Here is a 23,982-nt window from a genome sequence, read left to right as displayed (position 1 = left end):
GGGGGATGCAGTCAGTTGTCTCGGTTTCGAGTTGAGTAGTGTGCAGCGACCGACTCCTGGGTAAGTCTCTATTCTTTTCCTCTGTGGGTAGTTAGCTCTGGGGAGCCATAGGGGCTCCCCCCAGAAAACCAGCGTTGAATGTAATAAAACGCCATTTTCTGGGTGAGTCCCGGAGGCTCCCCGGCATCCCTCCCTCCCTTCAGTCGGCGTTTTTTTCACGTGTTTTGACATCCAGCCTCAGAACTGGGGTGTGGATCACCGGCGCGGTAGGTCTGGGGCTGCCCATCCCTCTCCCGGGGAGGGGGGCTGCACAGACAGCGGCACGATGACAGATAACATCATACTAGTTTGCTCGTTTTTGTTTGGGAAGTTCTATCCACTCGTTCAGCTTTTGGTTGCAATTTTCACCAGAATAGGGGTTTGTTTTGGGACACCTACCTTTCTGGGTGCCTAACCCAGTCGATGGCAGACATAGAATGCTTCCAATTACATGGTGGTTTCTATAGGCCATTGTTCCCCTTGCCCCTCTAGAGGGGGCCAGATTCTGGCTCGTGGTCCCCGGTAGGCCCATAAGAGCTCCATAGACATGACTGATGCCAAAGTCTGACATTAGCATGTCAGACAATCTACATGCTCTACATTAGCATGTAGATTGTCTTTTGTTTCTGATCATGTTGTTTTTCCTTTCTTTCTTTCTTTCTCGGCTTTTTCAGGACCGCTGTTTGATTCTGAATACTGTCACCTCGTATCATGCAGTGCTGGCAGAGCCGCTTCAACTTGAGCTTGGATGTCAGTTCCACCATGTTCCGTAAGCTTTCTTGTGATTTGTTTCATCTCCAGCCTGCTCATGTGCTGCCTGAGCCAACCTGGTTTCCTTCTCTTCTAGCAAAGAATGAGACGGTGGTTTTCTGGAGGAGCCCCTTGGGTCATTAATGGTTCGCCATTATCTGGCGAAGCCATTAATGGTGAAGCCTTTGCCATTATCTGGCGCGTCCCTCGGCCTCATTGGCCGGGGACGCGCTTTAGGGTGATCCGGTTTCCCTCATTCTCTGTTCCAGGGCTCAGGTTTCCCAGGTCGTCTGCAGGGTTATTAAGTCTAGCCAGCCTGCAGTCTATCCTCGTGCCCATGGCGTTTGTAAGTTTGCTGCTTTGGCTGCCGTGTTCGACAACATCTCTTGGACTGACATTGGGTCATGGGAATTTTGAAAGTCGAACTGGGTTATGGCCACCCGTTATTTGGTCATCATTCCTGGTCCTGGTCATTTGTTTGTGACTTTGGGTTGCAGGTTGCAGCCAGTTGTCTCGACTTCAAGTTGAGGATTCCTCCCAGATAAGTTCCTCTTTTACTTGTCTTTGGTTAAATAGCTCCAGGGAGCCAACGGGGCTCCCCACAGAAATCCAGCATTGAATGTAATGAAACGCCATTTTCTGGGTGAGCCTCGAAGACTCCTTGGCATCCACCCTCCCTCCAGTTGGCGGTTTCATTTTGCTTTTGATGCTCAGCCTACGAACTGGAGATGTAAGTATCCGGCGCAGGAGATCCGGGGTTACTTCCCTATCGGGGAGGGAATGGCTGCATGGACAAGTGGTGCGGAGGCAGTGTATGACGTATGATATTTCCTTGGGTGTTGAGGGAGTTCTGCCTCTCTGTTCCATCTTCGGCTGCAATTTTCTTACTGTGGGGTTTGTTTTGTTGTGGCTACCTTTCTGGGTGCTTAACCCGGATCGATGGCCGACACTGAATACCCCCAACCACATGGGGGTTTCCATATGCCATTGCTTCCTGTGCCCCTCTAAGGGGATGGGGGCCAGGTTCTAGCTCGTGATCCCCGGTAAGCTGAACTCCAATTGACTGATGCCCCAGACTAATATATATCGCTTATCAGTCTGATAGCTCCAGGGAGCCACTGGGGCTCACCCAGAAAATGGCATTTCATTACATTCAACACTGGTTTTATGATGGAAAATTGGATTTTGTAAATAATATAAAGTATAATCCTTTTTCTGCCTTGATAATATAATTGTGTACATATCTATTCCCACATAAATATGAAGAAAAAAGTTTGTACTGAGATAGTGTACTTGCTGTTTTCCAAGATTGGGGCTGTTCCTCTTCATCCGCATAGTAAAAGATGGGAAAGACCGTCGATTTGACAAGACGCGTGGAAATCCATCTCGCTTTCTTTTTGTTTGGACTTTGCAAGGTAGGTTTTTGTTTGCTCTTGATAGTTCATTATTATTATTATTATTATATTATTATTATTATTATTATTATAATTATTATTATTATTATTATATATAATAATGAGGTAGCTCCGGGGCATCAACAGGGCTTTCCCCAGAAAACCAGCATTGAATGTAATGAAAGGCCATTTTCTGGGTGAGACCCGGAGGCTTCCCAGCATCCATCCCTCCCTCCGGTCAGGGAGGGAGGGATGCTGGGAAGCATCCGGGTCCCCAGCATCTGGATGCTGATCTGATCTTCCCAGCATCCCTCCCTCCCTCCCTTTTTCCCACATCCCTGTCTTTTTCCTTCTTTCTGGGTATGTAGCTCCTGGGAGCCATAAGGGCTCCCCTCAGAAAACTAGTGTTGAATGTAATGAAACGCTGTTTTTCTGGGTGAACCCCAGAGGCTCCCTGGCAACCCTCACTCCCACCGGTCGGCATTTTTTTTGCATTGGTTGAAGCTTAGCTTCTGAACTGGAGTGCTATGCAGCCGGCACGGTGAGGTCCGGGGGCCTCCCCTCCCCCTCTCGGGGAGGGGAGGGGAGGGCTGCGCAAACGAGCGGTGCAGCAGTAGTGTGTTACGTTTGTTTGTTTGCTTGTTTCCTTGGGAATGAAGGGAATTCTACCTCTGTTCTGTTTTTGTTATTAGTTTCTCACCATGTGGGGTTTCTTTTGTTGTGCCTACCTTTTTGGGTGCCTAACCCCGGTCGATGGCAGATAAGGAAAACCCCAACCACAAGGGGGTTTTCCTGGGCCATTGCTCCCTGAAACCTCTCTGAAGTTCTGGCTCGTGGTCCTTGGGAGGTCCGAACTCCATAGCTAATGTCCTGGTCTAATATAAAATACATTAGCCCAATAAGCTCCAGGGAGCCTCCGGGGCTCACCCAGAAAATGGAATTTCATTACATTCAATGCTGGTTTTTTCTTCAACAAATTGCACTGGAGGGGGGGGGATATAACTTGCCATAACAAATGTGCAGCAGAAGAGAAATGAGTGCATTCATTAAATTTTGCTTTAAATGTCCTTATACAATATTACTGTATTTAACTCGTGAATTGTCTTTTATATATACTGTACTTAGTTCCCTGAAAGGTGTGTCCTTTTGTGTAGCTCTCTTCAGAGAATGACAGCGTTTGCAACCCCACAGGAAATGAACATAAATATAACTTCTTGGGGAATGTCTATATATGTAATCCTCCCCTTCTGAGAAGTGTCCATATACTTTATGTAACATCTCGAGGATTCAGAACACGTATGTCATTCTGAAGCTGAATTTTATATTAATTTTGTTTACTTCAAAATTGATTATTAGACATACAGGTACTGTAATTCTGATTACGGTGATAAAGTTTTAGCATTGTATGACTGTTTGACCATTAAATAACAACTAGGCCATTAAACCCTGGACAGGAGTGTGGGTGTTGGTGACAGTTCTGCCAAGTGTGCTGGCAGTGTTGTCTCCCCGGCAGCGTCCCCTCGGAGCCAGAGACTATGTGGGCTGGGGCATATGGGCCACAGGTTTCCTGATTGAAGTTGTGGCTGACTATCAGAAGACAACTTTTAGAAATAATCCAGCTAATAAGGTAAAGAAACATGAGCATTTGTCCAGAAGTCTGTTGGGGTCTCTTCCCTTGTCTTTGTAAGTGGGGGTTTCCCTCCAAAGCTGTCTGGTCTTCCTATTTTACTGTGAGTAGCTCTGCAGGTCTTGGAGTGGGTGTGTTTTTCTTGAGCTAGTACTTTTAGGGTTTCTGCTTGCCCATGTAGAGGGTCATGCTTGCAGACTCTCCTCCTTAGCCCTTTTTACCAGTGTTTACTGGGGGTTCTCCTCTACCATTATCTGGGCTTGTTCAAGTCCCCCCACATTTTTTCTGGAGGAGCTGAATGGTGGCTCCCTAAAGCTATCTTGCTGAGTTGCGTCTGTCTGCCATTAGAGTTCTGTATGGCCTACCAGAGGCTGGAGCCAGAAACTGGGGCCCCCTTATAGAGGCACAGAGAGCAGAGGCTTGTTACAAATCACCCACACCAAGAACACATCCAAAATGTAAATGAAACAATTCAGACAACTGCAAGGGTCCAAGAAAACGAAGTACCGAAACAGACAAACAACTCCGCAGGCTCCATTTAGAAACTAGCACAAACCCCCCTCTAGTTATGACTGAGCACCAACAGATGGCAGTACCCCAGGAGCTCCCAGCCTTCACACCATCTTTGCCTCAGTCCTGTCACTGATGTCTGTGAATTCAGACTTCCAAAGTTGCCAGCTGTAGTTTAGTTCCGTTTCTTGTCAAAGAAAGCGTACTGGGCCAGACAGGGCAGCTCCTATCCATCCAAACTCGCTCATCAGCCAGTAGGCCTTCTACAGTGCCTTTATTATGTTCAAATAATATTTGTTGACCTGGTATACTTCATTACAACCATATAGAACTATGAAAACCACATGAACAAAATCTGTATACTGTATATATCATGTAATTATAATGGAATTTTATGCTATATTATCGCATTGGCATAGTAACATTTGTGACGATAATCACATTTGCATAGTAAACGATTATGAAACGATAGCACAATTTTTTCATGGGTAACAGTAAACTCCACTACATCCATATGGAGCTATTATATGCATATCAATATCATTGGTGATGTCAAAACTACACATCAGACAATGGAGAAATGACGTTTTGGTATGTCCTGGACCACTGTCATTAATAGTTCTGGACAAACGAAAACGTCATAGTTTCTCCATTTTTCTGATGTGTGGTTCGGTCATTACATCTTCAGTCACATTCTCTCATCGTCTGCAACATCATTCGTATGAAACTAGAGAATAATGGTTAAAATCAATGTGTGATGATAACCACATTATACCTTGAATAGTATGGCAAAAATTACATGTTAAAATACATTAATGAAATTCATTTATGCTAGTATATGAAACTTCTTAAGCATACAACATTGATGATATCACATGTACTGTATGTATTTGTATATTAAATTATCTCAAATGTATGTTACGTTTGAAAATAACATTTTTGTGTCATTACCAGGACAAATTCATCAAGAGTGGGCTGTGGTATTTATCACGTCACCCTAACTATTTTGGAGAGATTCTCCTCTGGTTTGGACTGTATGTTAGTGCATCGTCAACGTTCTCTGGCTGGGAGTATTTAACAAGTAAGTTGTCTTATTTGATTTTCTGTACTGGAGAGACTGCATTAAACTGTTAATTGTATTATACCAGGTTTCTCTGTCGGTTTCTGTGTTAACTGTGTGAGAGGCCGTATGCAGATTTGTAATGTACAGAATAAAATATATGTTGCCTAATGTTATATATTTAAGGATACAATTATATGCCATGGAAAGGGCAGTTAGTTGTGTAACTCCTTCCCTTCTCTATTACCTTGTGTGGTAGCTGCCTTCCCCACTTAAAATTTGCAGGAAACTGGGTTCCTAATTTTATGTTTGATAATAACACCATCAGTCAAAAACATTTACTAAAATTCTACTTTCTGTGGGGAGCCCCGTCGGCTCCCCAGAGATTATCCAGACTGATATGGATATATTAGACTTTGGCATCAGTCAGTGTAAATGGAGTTCTTAGGCCTACTGGGGACTACGAGCCAGAACCTGGACCCCTAGAGGGGCACCAGGAGCAATGGCCTATAGAATGGCACATGTGATTTGGAACATTCTTTGCCTGCCATTGACTGGGTCAGGCACCCAGAAAGGTAAGCATCCCAAAACAAATCCCTATTCTGGTTGAAACTATGACTAAAAGGCAAACGAGTGGACAGAACTCCCCAAAGAAAAAAAAAAGTAAACAAGCATGACGTCACCACCCTGCCGCAACGCCGTCTGTGCAGCTCCCCTCTTCCTGGGAGGGGGAAAGGGGATCCCCAGACCCCTCGCCCTGGCTACCACACCCCAGTTCTTGGCTGATGTGTTTGAGGCTTGGTCGTGTGACTCCAGCTCCTATTTCTTGTTCCCAGTGCTGTGCCTTGTGCCTTAGTGCTGTCTTTAGGGTGGTGCATGAGCTGGGAGTAATCATCACAGGTACTTGGGCTGCATACACTTGGGGTTCTCTTCCCTAAGTGCCCTGTAAGTACCAGCCTTAGGGCTTGGGGTTATCTTCCAAACGTCATCTTGGGTTCTATCTGTGTTGGTCTTTTGCTGCTCAGGCTGGCGGGGCAGGCCTCTTCTCCTGTGCTCTGTTGGGTCGTCTTGGAGTGGGTACACTTGGGTGTGGTTGAAACGACAACATCCCTCGGATAGGTTTCCCGTCTGTTCCCAGTCCCGAAAACGGGACTGTGCAGACCTGCGATTCATTCTGGGCTTGTTCCGTCTGAACCCCTGGGTCTTTTGCCCCTCTATTTGGTTGACTACTCTATCCCAGGTCTGGTTTCTTTTGGAGCAGGGCGCTTGAATGGTGTGTCTGGACCTCCAGGATGCGTATTAGCATGTCACGATTCATCCAGGGTTCCGAGATTGGCTCGGTTTTGTTATGGGGCATCTCAGTTACCGCTTTCATTGTTTCATATTCGGGTTGAACCTGGCACCTTGCGTGTTGACATGCCTCACCCGGGTCATGGTGGCCATTATGCATCTCTTCGGGTGCTGGTCTACCTCCATGACTGGCTGGTCTGGGCTCTCAGCCAGTCCGTGTGTCTGCTCAACAGGGATTTGTTTTTCCCAGTATGCCGGGTTCGGGTTCCTTGCAAACTGGCAGAAGTTCCATCTGGTTCCCTCTCAGGTTCGGACTTGGCTGGGTCTTTTGTGGGACTCTGGGACCGCTTCCTTGTCTCTCCCTCCGGAGTCTCTACTTCGGCTGCGCTCTCTTCTTTGCTTGTTTCTGGGGTCTCCCGGTTGGGTTTTGCTTCGTCAGCTGTTCTAGTTCCTACGGGAACGTCCCTTCTGCCTCTCTCATGACCGCTGGGTTTAGCCTCTAGGGGCCTTGCATCGGCTGCTGTGTCGCTGGCTTCCTCTTCAAGATTTTCGGGGTTCAGTGCCTTGGCTCCTACCTGAGCTCTCGCTCAATGTGTTCATGGACGCGTCGTCTCTTGGCTGGGGCTTTGTGTCCAGTGCTCATCAGGCCTGCCAGGAGCCGTGGGGTCTGTCCTTCCGTCGGGCCCACAGCGCAATGCAGGAGTTTGCGGCGGTGTGCATGTCGCTTCAAAGAGGTTCGGGTTGCTCGCAGATCGATGATCAGGCTCCATTCGGACTGCTCCCCAGTGGGTCATTGCCTAAACCGAGGGGGTTCGATGCAGTCCTTGGCTCTTTGGGACTGGTCGCTTCGGGTGACTCATCTGCCGAGTTCTCGGGGTTTGGCTCTCCTCGCCGTTCACGTTCGGGGGGGGGGGGTGTCCAACATTCTGGCAGACAGTCTTTCTCGGTTCATTTCCCTCTCCTCGGAATGGACCGACTCTTTCAGTTGGCTTTGGCAATTGGTACAGGGCTCTTGGAAGTGGACCTCTTTGCGTCGGCGTGGTCGAGGCATCTTCCGGTATATGTGGCACTCTTCCCCGATTGTGAGGCCGTCGAGATCATTATTTTTCTGCAAGACCGGTCGAGGTGGGGTTACCTGTACTTTTTTCCCCCTGGTTCAGCTGTTACTCCAGGTCCTAGCTCACTTGGAGATTTACCAGGGGAGAGTATTCCTCATGGGTCCTTGGTGGCTGCCCCAGCATTGGTTTCAGACGCTGCTTGCTCGGTTTCCGAACCCAGGGGTTTTTCCATGGCTCTGCCATTTTCAGCTGATCGGTCCTGTCCATTACGTGGCTGGTTCGATCTTCTCCTCGAGTCTTCGCGTCTGGTATTTTTGACTCGAGTCTATCGCCATCTGTATGGTGCTCAGGTGGCTTCATTGATGGTGTCCCACCTGCGTCCTATGTCTCGTCGGCAGTATGAAGTTTCCTGGTGGTCCTTCCGTTTTTTTTTGTTTTCTCGTAGGTATACTTCACTTTCTGTTAAGGTGGGCTTGTCCTTTTTCTCGTGGCTGTTTCAAGACCGTCATCTTATGCCGAATACTGTCGCCTTGTATCGTGTGGCACCGGCGCAGCTGCTGCAGCTTGCTTTCGGCATCGATGTTACTTCTGTGCTGTTTTGCAAGCTGTATCGTGTGTTGTTTCACCTCCAGCCTGCTCATGCACAGCCTGAGCAGTCCTGGTCGTTGGACAGGGGTGCTCTCTTATCTCTTTTCCCCTCAGTTTATAGTGGCCCCTTCGGTTCTGGATTGTCTCTCGAAGGCTGTTTTCCTGTTGGCATTGGCCTCTGGGGGTTGGGTCAAGTCAGGGGAGCTTTATGCTCTCCTCCGGCGTAGGGGTTTCTGCTCTTTTGTCTCTGGTGAATTCCTCCTCCTTTTATGGGGAAGAATGAGACAGCTGCTTCCAGAGGGATCCTTGGGTTGTTGATGCTTGGTTGAACAGGCTGGGGGGTGCATCATGTGTTGTGTTTGGTTGCGGCTCTCTGCCGTTATTTGCGCACCATGGCTTCTGTGTCTGGTGGTCTGGTGATGTGCTTTGGGTTGATCCAGTCTCCCTTCTTCCCAGTTCCAGGGTTTGGGTCTCCCAGGTTGTCCGCAGGGTTATTTGGTCTAGCCAGACTGCTGTCTATCTCCGTGATCACGACATTCGTAAGTTAGCTGCTCTTGCTGCCATCTTCGGTAACATGTCTTGGGTTGACATTTGGGCGCGGGGTTTTTGGTGATCGAACAGGGTCCTGGCTTGCCATACCTGGTCAATGTTCTGGGGCCTAGTCGGACCTGTGTCGCTTTGGGTTGGTGGTTGCAGCCAGTTGTCTCAACTTCGCTTGGAGGGGCGAGTGCGGACCGTTTCCTGGGTTAGTCCCTTTTGTTTTTGTCTTTTGGTAAGTTGTTCCACAGAGTTGAAGGGGTTTTCCCCAGAAAACAAGTGTTGAATGCAATGAAACGTCATTTCCTGGGTGAGACCCGGAGGCTCCCCGGCATCCCTCCCTCCCTCCCAGTCGGCGGTTTTTGCATGTGTTTTTGACATCCAGCTTCTGAACTGCGGTGTAGGTAGGCGATGCGAGGGATCTGGGGCTCCCCCTTCCCCCTCCCGGGGAGGGGGAAAGTTGCACAGACGGTGACGCTGCAACGTGGTGACGTCATGCTCGTTCACTTGTTTTTCTTTGGGGCATTCTGTCCACTAGTTTGCTTTTTAGTAGTAGTTTCAACCATAATAGGGGTTTGTTTTGGGATGCTTACCTTTCTGGGTACCTGACCCGGTTGATGGCAGACATAGAATGCTCCAAATCACATGTGGCATTGTATAGGCCATTGCTCCTTGTACCTCTCTGAGGGGCCCAGGTTCTGGCTCGTGGTCCCCAGTAAGCCTAAGAACTCCATTCACACTGACTGAATCCAAAGTCTAATATATCCATATCAGCCTGGATAAGCTCTGGGAAGCCTCCGGGTTTCGCCCAGAAAATGGAGTTTCATTACATTCAATGCTGGTTTTTTGCAAAGTAATTGGTTTTACCTTTTCTGGTAATGTGGCAAACTTCTCACAGACAGCATGCTAAAACAGCAATCATTGTGCCTAATGCTGGCTCATTAGTGTAACGGTAATGTTGGTCTCTGCATTAATGAGCAACAGGAGCACAGTCACTGTAAATCTTAACATGATTTTGTTCTCAATGTATTCTACTCTCGCTACTATGTCATTTATCAACCAGCCACTGTACAATATTTCATTCTTAAATGTGTTTGTAATTTTGTCATTCACCTTTGTATCACATGGTCAGTCTGTTGTGAAACGAATTGCTGAAACTGCAAATGATTCACACAGAACAAGTGATTACCCAAACTAGCTCAAAACTCATTAATACTGATTGTAGTTCGATTAGAATTAGCAAATTGATGCATGAAAGGGGACTTGCATAATTTAAACACTAAAATTTAATTAAATAGCAGTCTTGCTTTATACTGTGCAGTACAATATATATAATGAACAAAATTAATAAAGATTAAATTTTACTGGCAGTCCATTAGTATCAAATTACTAGTAGAGTATATTGATTGCAGTATTTGTTCCCATTAGAAACTTTAAACAAAATTTCCTTTTTTGCATTTCACTAGTTTTATGCCCCCTGATGGACTACCTGCTGATCACACGCATCTCTGGTATCCCTGTGTTGGAGAGTCACGGTCGCAGAAAGTGGGGTACTTCTCCCCAGTACCAGGCCTATGTCAAGAACACACCCACTCTGATGCCCTTCGCTGGTTAATGCCAGTTCACCAAATTAATATGAAGGAGTTTGATTTTCTGGTATAGCCCTTGGTGATATCGGAGCTATCTCCCCGAGATTGCTCCGTACTACAACAGTCACATCAGTCACGCAGGTTCTGTTTGGCCTACAGGCGACCACAGCCAGAACCTGGCCACCTCTCTCACAGAAGCATAGAGAACAAATGACATTCCACCAGGAAAGCATCCAGAAAGTCAGCAAAGCTTTACAGACAACTGGTGGTTTTACAAGAACCAAAGCCTCAAAACTGCCAACCAATTTCCAGAAGGATTTAGATGAAATGAAATAATTCACTTGAAACTGGCTCGAACCTGTTAGTACCGATTACCACCACCAGGTGGCCCAGAGCTTGGTCTTCCGCCAACTCGCCAGTCAGTTTTGTCGCTGCTGTGTTGCCTAGTGCATCACAGTAGTACTCCATGTCGCTATCCTTAACGCCAGTGTTTTTAAGCTCCTTCTGAGCAGTCTTGGTTGCTTGACAGCATCTTAGATTTTCTTGCCTTCTCTAGTTATCCCTTGGCCCTGGATAACTTTCTTAAGGCAGTTTTTTCCTTGCCTCCGGTTGTTGGGTTGGTGAGTTTCATGCTTTTCTCTGGAGGCAGGGACTCTGCTCCTGTAATTTCTTCACTTGCAGCCATCTTTCTTTCTGGTGTAGAATGAGTCGGCAGGTTTTGGGAGGGTCCGGTGGTTATTGATACTTGCTTGATTTGGAATGGGGGTGTAATTGTGTGGTGGTAGTGGTTTGTTACTACCTGCATGCCACCAGTTTCACTTTGGTGAATACTTTTATAGTTGATCCTGTCTCCTTTGTCTCTGGTTCCTAGGCTTGTATTTCTCAGTTTGTCTACAGTATTAAGTCTAGTCAGCGTGAGGTCCACTCTTGGGCCCATGATGTTCACATATATGCTGCTGCCACAGCAATCTTTTCAAATATATTTTGGGTCTATATTTGAGCTATCGCAGGATGTGGGGGGTTGGCTGTTAAACAGGGTCATGGTTACCTTACCTTGAGGTTACCTTGAGGTGCTTCCGGGGCTTAGCGTCCCCGCGGCCCGGTCGTCGTCCAGGCCTCCTGGTTGCCAGACTGATCAACCAGGACTGTTGGACGCGGCTGCTCACAGCCTGACGTATGAGTCACAGCCTGGTTGATCAGGTATCCTTTGGAGGTGCTTATCCAGTTCTCTCTTGAACACTGTGAGGGGTCGGCCAGTTATGCCCCTTATGTGTAGTGGAAGCGTGTTGAACAGTCTCGGACCTCTGATGTTGATAGAGTTCTCTCTCAGAGTACCAGTTGCACCTCTGTTTTTCAATGGGGGTATTCTGCACATCCTGCCATGTCTTCTGGTCTCATGTGATGTTATTTCTGTGTGCAGGTTTGGGACCAGCCCCTCTAATATTTTCCACGTGTAAATTATTATGTACCTCTCCCGCCTGCGCTCAAGGGAGTACAGTTTTAGGCTCTTTAGTCGGTCCCAATAGTTTAGATGTTTTACTGAGTGGATTCTAGCAGTAAAGGATCTCTGCACGCTCTCCAGGTCAGTAATTTCTCCAGCTGGTGGCCAAGTATTTAGTCAATATCTCTGGTCCTCATTGGTCCTGAGTTGCCCTGGGCTTGTTTTTCCAGGCTTATGTTATCTCTGCATAAGTACCTGCTTATCTCTCTTCCTTCCCAGTAAGTCCCTCACTTTTCTTTGGTTATTTGGCTGCAGGGAGCCACCAAAGGCCTTCCCCAGAAACCCAGCATTGAATGTAATGAAATGCCTCTTTCTGATAGAACCTTGGTGATTCCCCTCCCTCCCTCCCTTCCAAGTTTGTCAATTTACTGGGATGTTTTTTTTTATCTGCTCGAGAACTGGCTGGCAAGTTTGTGGAGGCCCGAGCTTCAGGCTGCCTGGTGGTGGCGACTGGTGTAAATTGGTTCGAGTTAATATCGAGCGAGTTATTTTGTTTCATTTGAATTGTTTGGGGAAGTTGGTTGACAGTTTTAAGGTTTTAATACTTGTAAACCCAGCAGTTGTCTGTGAAGCTTTGCTGACTTTCTAGATGTTTTCCCTGTGAAATGGCAGAATGTTGTTAGTTTTTTCTGCCTCTGTGAATGGGGGGGGGGGGAGAGGCTCTGACTCTGGTTTCTGGTAGGTCAAACAGAATTCGTGCGTCTCATGTGACTGCTGTGGTACGGAGCATTCTCAGTGAGATAGCTACAGGGAACAACCGGGGCTCTGCCAGAAACAGGCATTTCATTACAGTACATCCAAATGCTGGTTTTTTTCCTTGTCACTACAGTATACATACAAGGTTTTAACATTTTTATTAATAATTATGTATAATACTTTTGCTAAAACATCAGTAAGCATTTTCTTCCTTCACACATTTTGTTTCTATTGTGTTGTTGTTGAGAGACATAACATTAGAGCCCCATTCATTGTAAGAGAAGCAAGGCCGTGATCAAGACACCCACACCTTGACAACTCCTCCTTGTAATACTCCTCTGGGAGATGTGTATAGTTTGTCAGTGCTAATAGCATGCTTCTTAAGTAAAATTGGCAAAACAAGCTAGAATTTCATTATTTAATCCTCGAGGTAATTATTAATATAATAAGTGTTGAATGATGCATGTGTGTGTGTGTGTGTGTGTGTGTGTGTATGTATATGTATATATATATATATATATATATATATATATATATATATATATATATATATATATATATATATATATATATATATATATATATATATATGTCGTACCTAATAGCCAGAACGCACTTCTCAGCCTACTATTCAAGGCCCGATTTGCCTAATAAGCCAAGTTTTCGTGAATTAATGGTTTTTCGACTACCTAACCTACCTAACCTAACCTAACCTAACTTTTTCGGCTACCTAACCGAACCTAACCTATAATGATAGGTTAGGTTAGGTTAGGTAGGGTTGGTTAGTTTCGGTCATATATCTACGTTAGTTTTAACTCCAATAAAAATAATTTGACCTCATACATAATGAAATGGGCAGCTTTATCATTTCATAAGGAAAAAATTAGAGAAAATATATTAATTCATGAAAACCTGGCTTATTAGGCAAATCGGGCCTTGCATAGTAGGCCGAGAAGTGCATTCTGGCTACTAGGTACGACATATATATATATATATATATATATAATATATATAATATATATAATATATATACAGTATATATATATATATATATATATATATATATATATATATATATATATATATATATATATATATATATATATATATATATATATATATATATATATATTATATTATATTAAATATATTAAATTAAATAAATAAATAAATATAAATAAATGTGGCAATCCAGAGAGGAAATGCTCACTGCATCCATGGTTCCTGCCTGCCAATATATATACTGTATATATAATGTGGCAATCCAGAGAGGAAATTCTCACTGCATCCATGGTTCCTGCCCGCCATCTGAGGAGCTGGAGGAACTCGATAACTTATAACAAGTAGCCTTGTACCCTGCATATCTCTGCAGTGTATCTTGTACCCTACATTGTCTTCTCCTTGGTTTGTAGTGGCCCCTTCGGTCTGGGATTGTTTTTTCAAAGCCTTGTTCTTGTTGGTTTTAGCCACAGGGGGGGGGGGGGGTCAAGTTGGGGAGCTTCATGCTCTTCATGCTCTTCATGCTCCATGCTCCTCTGACGCAGGAGTTTATGCTCTTTTGGTTCTGGAGATCAGTTTTGTTCGTTTGCAACCTTCTTTTTTTCTGGCGAAGAATGAGATGGCTGGTTTCTGGAAGGGTCCATGGATTGTTGACGCTTGGTTGGTTCAGCCAGGGGGGCATCATGTTTTGTGTCTGGTTGTGGCTTTATGTCGCTACCTGTGCGCTACTGGTTAAGCGACAGTGAACACGCAAGGCCTGGTTTCCCTGGTTTCCTGTTCCAAGGCTCGTGTCTCTCGGGTTGTCCACAGGGTTATTAAGTCTAGCCAGCTTGCGGTCTACCCTCATGCCCATGATGTGAGGAAGTATGCAGCTCTTGCTGTTGTCTTTAGTAACATGTCTTGGGTTGATATTCAGGCACGGGGGTTTTGGAAATCGAACAGGGTCCTGGCCGCCAGGTATCTTGTCGCAAGTGCATCAGTCACAAATGAACTAAGTTGCAGCCATTAGCTCTGGTATTCATCTTCCTCCTACTTTCCTTGTGCATAAGCCCCTTATTGACTCTCATTCCTTGGACTTTTACACTTGGACCAGCTCTCCAACAATGACTTCTCTATTTCGGAACCCCAGTCTGTCCCTGCCCCTTTGCCTGCCCTGCACCCTTGCAGTTCTACGGCAGTTGGCTCGGATGACATTAACTATAAGATGCTTCATCTCCTTCAGTGCACCTTGCAGTATTTACTGAATGTCAATAACCATATTAGGGAGGCAACATCAGTCCCAGATGGCTTGAGACAGTTCTTCCCATTCAGAAACCATGCTGCTGAAGGCAGTTTCCCTAAGGATTTTTACCCCATTGCCCTAATGAAATATGTGTACAAACTTTTTGAAAATATTATAATAATAATGGCTAATGTATAGGGTTAAAATACACCTCGTGTGGTTCTTAGAATACCGTTGCTCCCTCTTCTCTCAATCTGGCTTTCACAATTGTCGCAGCACAACTGATAACTTAGTGGACTTGGAGGTCTACATTTGCACTGCCTTTGCTGTAAATATCTCCATTTTACCTTTCATTTTTTGACCTGAAAAAGGCACCATCTGAAGATACAATATTTTATCTCAACTACATTCCATGGCCTTCGTGGAAATCTCCCCCTGTTCCTTCAAAGCTTCTCTCGTTTGTTTAAAGCGAGATGTGGTCCACTTTCTCTGACACACTAAAACAATATGAAAGTGTTTCCCAAGGAAGTGTCCTGCACACTATTCTTTTTTCCTAGTTGCCCTAAGGTCATTCTTCCTTTCCCCTGGCATTTTCTCAGCCATTTATGTTCATGATCTCATTGCTGTAAAGTTGACAAACTCCCCTTTCCTCCAACACCAGCTCCAACTTCCAATTGATACCGTAGTCATACGGTATGTCATCAGTCATCACTTAAATTTGTGTAAAACTAAGACTTGTGCTATGACTTTCACTCGGAAGCTGGTTATTTTCATCTCCCCATTGTTGCTCTATAGTAATCACCTTCTGTAAATTGTTTCTGCTAAGCGTTTGGGGTTGATCTTTGAGGCTCGCTTGTCTTTGTCATCCCGTATCTCTTAGCTCTAAGTTGAATACTCAACGCCCGTATCTTAGTCTCGTCCTGTACTTTTTGGGGAGCTGATACACACACATACACAGTGCCTTACTTCTGACAAAGAAAGGGATCTAGGAGTGGTTCTAGATAAAAAACTGTCACCTGAATACCACATTAAGAACATTGTGCAAGGAGCCTATGCAACACTTTTTAACTTCAGAATTGCTTTTAAATACATGGATGGAGAAATACTAAAGAAATTGTTCACGACTATGTTACACCAAAGCTGGAATATGCAGCAGTTGTATGGTGCCCATATCTTAAGAAGCACAGCAACAAACTGGAAAAGGTGCAACGACATGCCACTAAGTGGGTCCCAGAACTGAAGGACAAGAGCTACGAGAAGAGGTTAGAGGCATTAAGTATGCAAAAACTAGAAGATAGAAGAAAAAAAGGCGATATGATCACTACGTTCAAAATAGTAACAGGAATCGAAAAAATTGATAGGGAAGAATTCCTGAGACCCGGAACTTCAAGAACAAGAGGTCATAGATTTAAACTAACGAAACAAAGCTGCCGGAGAAATATAAGAAAATTCAGTTTTGTAAACAGTGTGGTAGACGGTTGGAGCAAGTTAGGTGAGAAGGTGGTGGAGGCCAAGACCGTCAGTAATTTCAAAGTGCTATATGACAAAGAGTGCTGGGAAGACGGGACACCACGAGTGTAGCTCTCATCCTGTAACTACACTTAGGTAATTACACACACACACACGATTCTCAAGGGAATCGATAGGGTAGATAAAGACAGGCTATTTAACACAAGGAGCACACGCACTAGGGGACACAGGTGGAAACCGAGTGCTCAAATGAGCCACAGAGATATTAGAAAGAACTTTTTTAGTATCAGAGTGGTTGACAAATGGAATGCATTAGGCAGTTATGTGGTGGAGGCTGACTCCATACACAATTTCAAGTGTAGATATGATAGAGCCAAATAGGCTCAGGAACCTGTACACCTGTTGATTGATGGTTGAGAGGCGGGACCAAAGAGCCAGAGCTCAACCCCCACAAGCACAATTAGGTGAGTACACACATACACCTCTCTCATGCTGTATAAATCCTATTATGGTTGCCCTGTCTACTCTTCTGCCTCTTCTTCAACAATCATCTTGATGCTTTGCCTCATACTGGGTTATGCTTCAGCTCTGGCCCGCCAAACACACACCGAAACTACGACGTTGGTACCACGTTCGAACAAGTTTTAACACCTAACCAGTTATAACAACCAATATAACAAGTTGTAACAATGTTCTAATATGTCCTAAACACGTTAAGCCAAGATGTAACAACTTTATTACAAGTTGTAACAAAGGGAAAATAGAGACAGTTACGGTTTGTGTTTCCAGGGGGTGCACTGAGAACAGACGATGCATTTTCACCCACAAGGTTATAAACCCATGGAACTGCCTACCCACTGAAGCCATATATGCCAAAATGCTTTTAAATTGTAAAATCCCACTGGAAAAGATCATCAAGGGCAAATAGGGGGACCTTTGACAAGCGGACGGCTTCCTGTCCTCGTCGAGGCCACTAGTGTTAGTGGCCCTCGGGTAAATTTAATTCATTCCCTACTTGGAGTTTGTTTAAACTAGTAACCTGTCTCTGCAGGATTGTTACGGCCTTTGCTACCTTACGTGTTCCCTACATCATCCTGACTCTTGCTTGTGTGCTTAACCATTACCCCTCAGATGGGCTCTGTTTCCTTCCCTTTCCTGTAAGGATGTCCCACTTGCTAGATTCTCTCTCGATTCACATTTCCAATCTTGTCATTCTATCCTTGACCCCATGGAGGGTCCCATTTGCTAAGTTTAGCAAGGCCTTGACCCACATTGTAAACTATTGTACCCCTTCTAATGTTATGAAATGCCAGTTCATTGTACATGTTTCTTTGCACCCCAGCGACATTGCCCTATCCAAAGATGGGTCAAATTCTGCTAAGTGTTAGCTACTCTGTTGTCTTTCCTGACAAACCTATATTTGCACCCTACCTCAGAGACTATCATCTACATGGCAAACTTTCATGCAGTTATGTATGCTCTTTGTTGACTGCTTTTCCAACGTCTGTATTCCTTTGTCATTGTGGTTGACACTCGCAGCGCCTTCATGGCTCTGGTATCCAATGGTGGTTGAAGTCCAATATTGGCTGTTTCTTATCTCTTAGAAAATTTAAGAGTTAGTTTGCTGGGCTCCCAGCCATATTGGTACTATTTTAAATGAACTTGTGCTGTTCCTTCCCCTTCAAAAAGGCATTCCTTAATCAGACTTCTGACCCAGTCATTTATTCCTCAATCTGTGACTGTTGATTTGGTATTACAGGTAACAAACTATGCTCTTAAAGGTAACCTATCCCCATGGCTTTCTTCCTACCACCTTTAATAGATGGGTTGGAAATGGCTTTGGTCAGTATATAAGTGTCATACACACTTGTGGGCACTTGATGGAACACTGCCCTGCTCCTTATTGTCCGAACTACATTATTCCACTGACACCTTGTGGAATGTTCCAATTTTCAGGACAATTATGTCTTGCTTTCTCTAATGTTCCTCGTGGCCATTTGGCGTTCTCTAGAATCCTGGGTGAATTAAATACCCTCAATATTGCTTGCCTAGTGTGCTTTTCTTCTTGTATTGGCATCTTTAGTGATATTTAGCCACTTCTGAATGTCCAATGACACTGATGGTGTTACATAAGTCTTCCCAGCTTGGGCCTTCTTTTGACTATTACCAGTACATTAATGTATTATGTAATTAGCAGAAGTTATATGGAGTATTAAAATTGTTATTTTTCACACAGCCATTTGCTGCATTCATGGCAAGGAATCGTACAGAAACTTGTGTAGTGATTTTAGCAGACTTTATTGAATAATAAATTACTTGCAATACATTTTCACAAGGACTACATTGTAACATTCGGCAATATCGCACACTAGTGACTAGGTGTGTAACATGATCCACATGTTTATAACACTAAATATATAAATAATATGTTTACACATATGCCCATTCTCAAATGCACACCTGCTATCTTACATTCCTGTATGTATGCACCCATTCATCTTATTTCATAAATGTTTCTCAATATCTATGTACTGTAAGCTCTAAACTGTATTTTGAGTATGAAGACATTTGTGTATTAAAAAAAAAAAAAAACACATTTTCACTAGCTTGTACACATTTGAAGTATGATATCCAAACCACACATGAAAAAATTGATAAAACAGTGTAGTTTCAGTGTGTCGTGGACCATTATCAAGTAGCGTTCGTGATGTGATAACGGTCCAGGACAGACAAACGGCGTTTCTGATGAGAGTTTTGGACATGACATCTTCAGCCACGTTACCGACTCATCTGCACATTTTAAATACTTATTTCATTGTTAATCAGATTTTATTTTGTATTTTAGAGTAATAAATATCAGCAGGTTTCATCACATTCACTCATAATGTAGACATTTTCCTTCTTTACACAAATTAGCATTTACTTAAACATGCAACCAACAAAGAACAAGTTACTATACTGCAATAGATTAATACATCTACAGCTGTTTATTAAAAAATACAGTAAAACTTTGGTTTCCTATTGATCACTAAATATATATGACTTAACTACCTGTCACAATACATTATGGCAGCTTTTGCAAACCTTTTATTTCACAACCTAATCTTTGCACCTTTAAATGTATTTAAACTACAGCCTCTATTTGGGTTTTACCTACTGAAGAGAATATACATTAATCTTTCAACCCAACCTTAGCACCATAATTGATCTGCCCCTCGGTACATACCTCTTTCAAAGATATTTCATTCCATGTTATCACTTCATATTTCATTTTTAGGTTTTTGTAATTAAGGTCTACTGACCACAATGCACAGGTTACTGAATTCCTAACAATGCTTGCAATTCCTTCTAAATGTCTATTACTTATGCACATATTTGTGATTTAATCAAGCTCGTCTATTGGAAACTAATTAATAATCGTGGGATCCATGCTGCATAAATTATGCAAGTAAATACTACTGGTAATACTGAAAAGGTTCTGACCCAATGGCATACATTAATTACATGAGCAAACAATTTACAGATTTGTTCTTTACATATTTTCTTTAACAATCACCTTTCTTGTGGTTAGTAATTGGTTGCATGGAGTACTTGTGTTACAGGATAAAACCCACACTTGTGTATTTGTGCAAGGAATTTACACCGTCTTTCGCACTCTTCCGAGTGCTTTGTCAAGGTCCGAGTGTGTAACATACGAATATCATGTTATTCTTTTAAAATGGAAGTCTGTAAAGATTATTAAGTGTGCAGCAAGGAATTATCTTGCTACAACAGATTACTTATGGCACACCAAACATCTCTCCACACACTCCCAGGCAGTCCTAGGGACACAAGGCAGTTCTGGTTTATCCAAACAAGTTGAGCAACAATGTAACCTTGACGTGCGTGCATACTCAACAGTAATGCCCCTATGATACACTGAGGCAATGAGAAAGCATTTATAGCTGGGTTGAAGTTGGATCAGAATACCTGTACACCAAAAACCAATACCACAAGGCTTCTTTTAGCCATGCATATAGTTTATTACTATTGTATAATTTATGATTACTATAGTGCAGTACACTGGGCAACAGTTGTGACAATCCTGTAGTGTTATTTGGACATGACAAATTTGTAAAAGCAGCTTAGAATATGGATAATTTCATGTTTATTTCATCAGAAGCTTAAACAAGCAAGTAATTTTCTGCAATATATCTCAAGATCCTAAAAGTAGTATTAAAAACTACACTTGCAGCACACTGTTCAAGTACCAACTTGCTCTACTCAACACTGCATAACATGCTCAGCTGTAGCCAAGACATCCCATCCCATGCTGCTAATGTGTTTGGAAAGAATCTCTAGCCATTATAAATTTCTGGATTCTCAGTATAACTACACATAAGGGGCATAACTGGCCGACCCCTCACAGTGTTCAAGAGAGAACTGGATAAGCACCTCCAAAGGATACCTGATCAACCAGGCTGTGACTCATACGTCAGGCTGCGAGCAGCCGCGTCCAACAGCCTGGTTGATCAGTCCGGCAACCAGGAGGCCTGGTCGACGACCGGGCCACGGGGACGTTAAGCCCCGGAAGCACCTCAAGGTAACCTCAAGGTAAGGTAACAGTATTTTCAAAGCAAGCTGAAGACTGTGACATCTTAAGTTAGGTGTTATTAATGTGGAATATATCCTTTCTGTAACTGCCTAAACTAAAACCAGAATTAAAAAACAAACAAAATTTAAATGGGAAAAATTATAATCCTGTCATTTTCATAGGTTGCAAGACTGCTCATTAAAAAAAAAACGCTTAACAAATACTTATGGAACAACTTTTTCAACGCCTAATCATGCTGACACTGTTTAGTTCACAAGACTTCTGTGGAAATGTATAAATACACCAATTGTCATTTCTACCATGCATTATCACATTCTATATGCCCCGTTTCCCACATTCAAGGATGCATGCATAAAGAATCTTACTAAAAGCTAACCCTCTCACTGTGTGGCCTTTAGTATACAGCTCCCATGGGTGGAATAGATCCAGACATTAAAAATGTGAACTTTGGTTTTACCAAATACTGATTCGACTAAATACAGTACCACGAAAGAACCATTATAATCTACATCATCTTCAAACTGATACTCTCACTGGTTGCATTTGCATTAAAGAAACCGACTCCCTCTCTATAGTCAATGATTTGTGCACAAACTGAAGTAAAATACATTCTAATCCAAGAGATTAAATCTGCATCTAAATCACTATCTGAATGTCCTAGAGTGTATTTCCCAGTTGGAAAATGTATTTGAATCTATTGTTGTACTTGCCTTAGGACACATCCCACTTTTAATGGCTGCCCAGAGAACCTGTCTACATCTTGCTAGATATTCAAGTGTTGCTGAAGATGCAACAAAAACTTGTTCTGTACATAAACATTCTACTATTGTCCAGAGTGGTAAAGAATATTTACAAATACCGGGTACTGTACATTCCACAGAGTGAAAGGGTCAGTTTTAACTACAACATACGATCATATTAATATATAATTCAAGACTGATTTTCTCTACCTATATTACCAATTAGAAATTCCATAATTTAATTTCATAAAAATAGATTTATATGTATGACCAAACCCGACTCTTTTTGGTTACATTTTTTAAATGCCCTAGTAAAATAAATTATTAAAAATAATGTGTATTACACGTCTCATCTATGGTGATGGTTCCTTAAAAAAAAATATATATATATAACACAAACCATACAGTGTTCTACAATGTTATATGTATATGTCTTATTTTTGCCCTTTCAATAAAATTGTGTTGGCAGGTGTGTGTAACACTTGGTGCCATCAATGTATAGCACCTTCATTAAACCTGAATGTGTAAAAGAGTGCTTGATCGTGAAAGTGATGGAGGTTGTCAATGTGACGGATAATGCCGCCCTGGAGCAGCTGCCGGCCATACTTCACAGCATCAGTTCGGTCGTGTGCGAGTCCCACCATTAGCAGCCAGTCAACAAGCTCCTTTCCTCCAAACACAGCCGCCAGATTCTTTAATCTCCATCTGATACAAAAAGAACAATTGTTAACTATAAAATAGTCTTTAAAATGCTGAAGAAAAATTACTTTCAAGGTAACATGATTCACAACATAAAAATTTACTATATTTACAGTTGAAAAGAACAATTAATATCTGTAACCATCATTTGTTATGTTGCTCACCATGTGTGAAACCGATTCATAACGAATGTAACTGTGGACCTGGCAAGCTAAGGCTGATAACAAAATTCTCCAATTTATCCATCCCAAATTTTTAAATGCATTAGTTCGTTTGTGTGACATGCATGATCTTTATGCCCTATCAGCAAAGACTGTTGCAGTGGGCAGTACCTACTATGGAAGAATGTGAAAGTATCAAAGGCAAGGATGACAGTTTAATAAGGATTCCTAACTGCCCTTCTCACCCAGAACTCACAGGAGGCTACTATCACTACACTAAGATTATTTACAACAATAAAATATTTTAGTAGATTTATCTGTATACAATATTGTATTGTACTTTAACAAAATAAGAACCATTTATGAGTGTTGAACTGTATGTCATCATTTACATGAAGTTTAACAGGAACAACATTGAAAGGCTTGCGACATGAACGTATGCATTTGTCACAACAATGGCTACTGTCAATTTTGCTAGCTCCTTGTGTTTGGTTGTGGGGGTCCACAGGTGAGAATAGTGTTGGAAAAGAGGGGAGAAAGAGAGAGAGAGCTGGGAAACAATGCTCTATGATCCTTTGTTTCCTGTCCATTTCTGTATCCAGTCCAGTATCTTGCCTGTTATCCCTGTTTCTCTCTCCATCCTATGTATTAGTCACTTGTGAGGGACTGCATCCTGTAGGCTGTGGGAACGCTTTCCCACAGCCTACTTACCCTTCTAGTTTTATTTTTATGACCCGGTCAGATTTCAATCAACAGTGTTAGGCATGATTTTTTCGTCTCTGAAGCCATGTTGTAATTTTGTTATAAAACTTTATTCTCTTCAAATGTTCTACAAATCTTTTTATAATTTTTTCCAACATTTTGCATAGAATGCACAGAATAGCTATGTTAACACTTTATATTACCAATATAGTAATGCCATATTTACTTTAGCATGATGGTATGATTAACTATTCCGTAATCAATATAGGGGTATTATAACTGAAGGATGCTGTAACTAATGAAACATTGCTAACACAAGACGTAAGTTATCAACTATCATGCTGGTCATGTCCATAACTAGTTGCAGAATACTGAAACACTTGATGCTTAATTGTCCAAGTCCAAATATCACCTTGGATTAGATCTTTGTTTACTTCTTCTCAGCCTCCTTCACTCACCTTCTATCCCTGACAATGTCCCTCATACACTTGTCCATGTGGTAGTTCGTAAACTGCTCGCATGTTTGCCGAGTCTTGGGATCAAGATCATCCCACGCAGGAAGCTTAAGTGCTGCTGCACCATGACACATTTTTCGCCACCTGGAAGAAAAAATCATTACAGTTCAACTGTGTTAGAAAATTAAGATGTATCTTCATCTCGTGTTGCATACAGTTGTAATATATTAAAAGAAATATACTTTTTCCATCGACAAAGTAAGTATCAAGAGGTCAAGATTGTTCAGTGATGTTATGAAGC

General features: G+C 42.9%; 2 protein-coding genes across 10 annotated transcripts in view; one reads left to right on the top strand and one right to left on the bottom strand.

Annotated features, from left to right (window-relative positions):
• LOC123757254 (uncharacterized) overlaps window positions 1–13,041 on the top strand; it is a 43,476-nt gene extending 30,435 nt beyond the window's left edge. For all 5 annotated transcript variants that reach the window (XM_045740777.2, XM_069323792.1, XM_069323791.1 and 2 more), the window contains 4 exons: window positions 2,098–2,204; window positions 3,638–3,810; window positions 5,275–5,401; window positions 10,320–13,041. In XM_045740777.2, the coding sequence (XP_045596733.1) occupies window positions 2,098–2,204; window positions 3,638–3,810; window positions 5,275–5,401; window positions 10,320–10,468 (556 nt within the window). In that variant the 3' untranslated portion in view covers window positions 10,469–13,041. The remainder of the gene's footprint in view (window positions 1–2,097; window positions 2,205–3,637; window positions 3,811–5,274; window positions 5,402–10,319) is intronic.
• Window positions 13,042–18,612: 5,571 nt separating this feature from the next.
• Window positions 18,613–23,982, bottom strand: part of anchor (integral membrane protein GPR155 homolog anchor) — a 152,115-nt gene continuing 146,745 nt past the window's right edge. For all 5 annotated transcript variants that reach the window (XM_045740773.2, XM_045740776.2, XM_045740775.2 and 2 more), the window contains 2 exons: window positions 23,685–23,825; window positions 18,613–22,369 (listed from right to left, as the gene is read on the bottom strand). In XM_045740773.2, the coding sequence (XP_045596729.2) occupies window positions 22,156–22,369; window positions 23,685–23,825 (355 nt within the window). In that variant the 3' untranslated portion in view covers window positions 18,613–22,155. The remainder of the gene's footprint in view (window positions 22,370–23,684; window positions 23,826–23,982) is intronic.

Source organism: Procambarus clarkii, chromosome 13, assembly GCF_040958095.1.
Source record: "Procambarus clarkii isolate CNS0578487 chromosome 13, FALCON_Pclarkii_2.0, whole genome shotgun sequence".
Classification (NCBI taxonomy): Eukaryota; Metazoa; Arthropoda; class Malacostraca; order Decapoda; family Cambaridae; genus Procambarus; species Procambarus clarkii.
Note: the sequence above shows the minus strand (reverse complement) of the source record. Positions and strands in the feature narration are given on the sequence as shown.